Source organism: Peromyscus leucopus, chromosome 10 (genome assembly GCF_004664715.2).
Source record: "Peromyscus leucopus breed LL Stock chromosome 10, UCI_PerLeu_2.1, whole genome shotgun sequence".
Lineage (NCBI taxonomy): Eukaryota > Metazoa > Chordata > Mammalia > Rodentia > Cricetidae > Peromyscus > Peromyscus leucopus.
This window is the reverse complement of record NC_051071.1, coordinates 15435093-15440703: the sequence shown is the minus strand read 5'-3', so window position 1 is coordinate 15440703 and position 5611 is coordinate 15435093. Positions and strand designations below refer to the sequence as shown.

At 43.5% G+C, this 5611-nt stretch overlaps 1 protein-coding gene across 1 annotated transcript; it reads right to left on the bottom strand.

Annotated features, from left to right (window-relative positions):
• Positions 1–3965: 3965 nt before the first annotated feature.
• LOC114703694 (NADH dehydrogenase [ubiquinone] flavoprotein 3, mitochondrial-like) lies at positions 3966–4374 on the bottom strand. The gene is given in 1 exon segment (XM_028884551.2): positions 3966–4374. A coding segment is annotated over 1 exon segment (318 nt). The 3' UTR covers positions 3966–4056.
• Positions 4375–5611: the final 1237 nt, after the last annotated feature.

Genomic DNA, 5611 nt, shown 5'->3' with positions numbered 1-5611 from the left:
CTGTTTACAAAAAAAAAAAAGCAGTCCCTTAAGCATTTGCATCCTCATTCCCAGTCGTAAATGTTCCAGCAGAAGCCTGTGTGTGACGTACACGTGTGCCTCCATTCGATCTAAGTCAAGGTCTTTCGAATTCCCTGGAGAGCCACAGTCCTTCTGTGTCTTCATCGCAGATACCAGCTCTCCTTCCAACAGAGCCAGGATGAGATGTTAATGATGTCAATTCTGTTTCAAAATGTTTGCTTCACGAGATGGGCCAAGACACAGGTAATTAAACAATGTACAATATTCTTTCTAATCTTCAGTTACTTAGAGTTCTGCGTCTTCTAATGCCTAGAGGTACTGAATTTGCTTTATTAAAGTTAAAAAGTAGAGGCTAGAGAGATGACTTGATAGTTAAGAGCAATGACTACTCTTCTAGAGGACCCAGGTTCAATTCCCAGCATCCACATGGTGGCTCACAACCATCTGTCACTCCTGTTTCAAGCAACCCAGTGCCTTCTTCTGGCCTTCACAGGCACCAAGCACACACCTAATACACAGACATTCATGCAGGCAAAACACTTATACACAAAATCAAATCAAATTTAAATTAAAAATAAATTAATTAAATTAAAAAGTAAATGTCTAGGCTACCTGAATAGCTAATCAGCAAGGAAACAGAAGATGAACCTACCTATACTCATAATGAGTAGCATCCACTCTCTGGTGGCTAGCCATTTCTAAACACCACACTCATGCAACATTATCTGATTTTCCTAAGTCTGCAAATGTAGTTGCTACCCAGGCCTTCTGATCTTGGCATCTACTTGGAAGTAAACCACATCATCATGGGACATGGAATCAGGTTAGGATACCTCTCCAAAAGACCCCATTCCCAGCAGAAAAGGAGGTCTCCGTAAAGAGACTCTGAGTACAAAGACAGAGCAGAGCACTCCATCTCCAGCTTGTGTTTCCTTCCTCCTTCCCACCTCGTCCATACTTCCCCTCACTTCCCATCACCAAACAAAAGTTCCCTAGAAAAACAGTAGAGTTTTTTGTCTAAAATACAAAAGATCGTTAGAAACACATACGTCGTCTGTTAACAATGGGCAGTCCAGGGTGATGGGAATACCAATAGATTTAATTATTCTGCAATCCAGGCTTCATCTTCACAGCTTCACACAGTGGCCTGTCTGGGCCTTCATTCAGTGACTCCCCTTCCACATGCCTGGCCTCAGCAGCTTTCCTTAACCTCAGAGGAAACTTCTACAACCCTCGTGTATCTTCCTTGATAAAGCCAAAGCTGCTGAGCTCTGCTCGCTGGACTGAAATGTGTTCCCTCCTGACTTGCATTTGCATGAACTTTCCATTGTTGTTTGGCCTTTCCTCTTAGAGCTTGCAGGGTTCACTGGGCAGGGTCTTCTCTGAGGTCACCACTCCCTTTATTCCATTTAGCATCAGGCCTTTCTTTAAATTTTGTATTTCCTTGAGCAAAGCACTTGGCTCCAATAGTACGCTTCCTGGTGTTCTTTTTCTCCCCAAATTGTACATTTTGTATTTCTCTTTTTCCTGCCTGCTCCTTTTCGTTGTGGATCTGCCCAAGAGTGATCACTAGTAACCACATGACACAGTCAATGCTACGTTGTCTTGAAATCTCCTCTGCCAATGACATTAGTCCAAAACTCTTGAATATAGCCTCAGGCAGATTCTTAGGACAAGAGCAAAAAACTCAGCCACATTCTTTGCCAAGATGTCACAAGAATGGTCTGTAGGCCACTTGCTAATATTCTTCCCCTCTGAAACCCCTGAGCTGGGCCTCCATAGTCCAAATCACCCTCAGCACTACTGTCTTCCATGCTCCGACTAGAATGGCCTATTAAGGTCCCATTAAAACATTCAACCACTTTCCTAGTCCAAAGTCCCAAAGTCTTCTATATTACTCCAAACAAAAGCAAGGTAGACTTGTCACAGCACCCCCAGTCCCTGGTAACAAATTCTGTCTTAAGGTTATTATTGCTGTGATGAAACACCATGACCAAAGCAAGATGGGGAGGAAAGGGTTGATTTGGCTTACACTTCCACATCACAGTCCATCACTGAAAGAAGTCAGGACAGGAATTCAAACAAGGCAGGAACGTGGAGGCAGGAGCTGACGCAGAGACCATAGAGGAGTGCTGCTTATGGGCTTGCTTACAGTTTTAAAGGGTTAGTCCATGATCAACATTGGTGGGAAGCAGACAGGCATGGCACTGGAGCAGTGGCTGAGAGCTTTACATCCTAATCCCCAGGCAGCAGGCAGAGGGAGACTGGGCCTGATGTGGGCTTTTTAAAGCACTACCAGTGCACACCTCCTCCAACAGGGCCACACCCCCTATTTCTTCCTAAACAGATTCACTCCCTGGTGACTAAACATTCAAATTTACGAGTCTATGAGGGTCGTTCTCATTCAAAACACCACACTGTGTTTATTTTTTTTTTTAATTTTTGGAAAAACAAATGTCTAAAACATGCCCATGTCTTTCAAAGCCTTGTTCCAATATCACATTCAGACACTCTGTTGGTATACTGTCAGGATAGGGAATGTTCCGTTTTCAATTGTCTCTTTCCCACCTATCATCCAAGCTCAACCTTCACCAAGAGTCACCACACCACTTTCCCATCTCAAACATGGAACTCACCCTATGAGGATTAGCAGAATTTTCTCATCTTCTGTTTTGAAAAAAAACTCTAGATTCACAGGAAGTTTTAAAACTATATATAAACAGCCAGGTGCAGTGGCTCACATCTTTAAACCCCGCACTTGGGAAGTAGAAGCAGACAGGTTGCTGTGAGTTTGATGGCAGTCTGGTCTACACAGCAAGTTTCAGACAAGCCAGGGATGCATAGTGAGGTCTTGTGTTCAAAAAAAAAAAAACCCACAACAAATATATAATATACACACATGCTGTATGTATGGATATATGTGTGTATACAAACAGAGGCCAGAAATATGGCTCAGCACTTCAGAATACTTTGCTATGCAGAACTGGTCTGTTCAGCATCATTGCACAATTGCCTATAACTCCAGTTCCAGGTGATCCAACACCTTCTTCTAGCCCCCAGGGATGCCTGCTTTCATGTGGTACAGACATATAAAAACAGGCACATAAGCATGCACATAAATAAAACTCTTTAAAAATGCTTAAGATGGTTCTGCAGATGAAAGTAGTGATGCGCAACCCTGATGGCCCGTGAGGAGAAAGCCAAGTCCCAAAAGCTGTGCTGTGTCCTCCATACAGATACCATGGTGTGTTCAAACCTGAACTCACATACACATCAGCTAATAATAATAATCAATAAAATGAAGTAAATTCAAAAACACAAAAGAAAAAAACACACAATCAGGTCTTGGAGAGGATCACCTAGTGTCCATAATATCAGTATTTTACATAATCACACTACAGAGCAATGTCAAAGCCAGAAAAGTGAAGTAATAAAAATAATCAAGTTATTAGGAGGCTGAGGCAGGCGGAGTGTGAGTTTGAGGCTAGTGTGGATGACATACAAAGTTCCAGACCAGCCTGGGGTACATCTCAAGACCCTGACTCAGAAAAACAAGGACAGGAAATGAAGGCTGGGGATGTAGCTCAGTGTAGGCCAGCACTTGCCCAGCAGGCACAGAGTCCTGGGTTTGAATCCACCACCGCAAAATAGCTTTAGCGGTTCTTCAGATTTCTGTAGTCACACATGAGCCTGAGTGTGTCTGTGCATGAGTGTGTAGTTCTATACAATTTCATCACAGAGCAGCTTCCTGTGGTCACCATCACAGTGAAGATATAAAGTAGGTCGTTGTCACGAGGTCCCCCATGCCCCTCCTTTAGAGACATGCCCACACCGCCTTCATCATGCTGAATCCTTAGCTACAGGCAACTTCTCCATCTCTATGCTCTCTCAAAAGTGCTCTGCAAATGGAGTAGACATAGATTGAAGTTAGTTATTGCCTCACCTTTTTTTTTTTTTTTTTTTTTTTTGTGACTCTGATTTTATTCTCGCAGGCAAGACTTCATGGGACCGGCATGGGGCTCCCGTGAGCTGAGCTCAGTGCCGAGGGGACTCTCGTCCCGAAGAGGGTTGAGGCATTCTGAACTTGGAGAGGTCCATGTTCAGGTCTAGGAAGGTGTATGAGTTGTAGTCATGATGCTGTAGGTTCTTGTAGGTGGTGGTGTTAGGCAACTCAGGGACCAGAGTGGGCTCTGTGGGTGCACTTTGATTCTTGGGATTTGGTTGTATTCCCCCTTCACTCTTCCCTGACTCTGTAGAGAGGGGCACCGTAGAAGGCAGTTCTCGGAACACCCTTGCCTCCAGGAACACAGCCTACAGTGCCCAGATTCATCCTCCTCGAAGCAGGAGAGCCATGGTACAGACACTGCTTGCTGAGGTCGCACCTAGTCACCCTTTTTTTTAACAGCACGCTTTCCTCAAGGTTCATGCATGTTGCCTATCGATGGGTTTCTTCCTTTGTGCCGCTGAGTAGCTTTTCAGGCATGATGTACTCTCGATTAGCCATTCAGCCTCTGAAGGAGAAGCGTGTGGGTTACAGTTTGAGGCTATTAATAAAGGAGCCATGAACATCCTGTGAAAAATTTTAGTGAACACAGATTTTTATGTCTCTGCAACAAATACCCCAGAGTGGATATGGCAGGTTATATGGGTGGGTTGTACGTTTAGTTTTTAGAAATGGATGTGCAGTTTCCCAAAGTCCTTGTGTAATCACATGTCCCTGTTGTCAATGGATGAGTGATTCAGTCTCTCCACGGTCTTGCCTTTGTTTTTAGGGTGGGTTTTATTTTTCTTTATTTGTATTTATTTATGTCTATGTGTGTCTGGTGCCCACAGAAGAGGGTGTCAGATGCCCTGAAACTGGAGTTACGGGCAGCTGTTGGCCACTGCGTGGGTGCTGGGAGTTGAACCCAGGTCCTCTGGGAGAGCAGTCAGATGCTTACCTGCTGAACCATGTCTTCAGCCTCCTTGCTGTTTTTCCTGTTCTCCATCTGGGAGCTGTGGCTCGCTGTGGCTTTCATTTGCCTCTCCCTGAGGTCTAATGTTGATGAACATCTTTTGAGTGCTTGTTCTCCATAAACCTCTTCAAAACTACATGGACATCTTTTCCTCATTTGCTCCTTGGGTTGCTCTGTTTTTGATGCTGAGCTTTGCACGAGCTTTACATCTTCCCTGTGCACCTTTTTCAGGTGCTTTGCAAGTTTTTCCTCCCAGTCTATAATTTGCCTTTCACAAAGCAAAAGGGTTGCAGTGTTAATGAGATGCAATTTAATATTTCTCCTTTTATGACTTACGCTTTGGGTATTGAGTCTAGGAACCCTTTGCCTCATCCAGGGTCACAAAGATCAAGTATTTCCTAGAAAATTTTATAGTTTCATGTTTCATATTAAAGCCCTTGAATCAGCCGTGCATATCTGGAATAAATCCTACTTGGTTCTACTATATTGTTCTTTGTGTACACTGTTGGGTTTGATTAGCAAAATTTTATTGAACATTTTTGTGTGCCAAGTTCATGAGAAACCTTGGTCTATATTTTTCTTTTTAAGTGTTATCTTTGGTTTAAGAACCAAGGAAATACCTCATAAAATGAGTT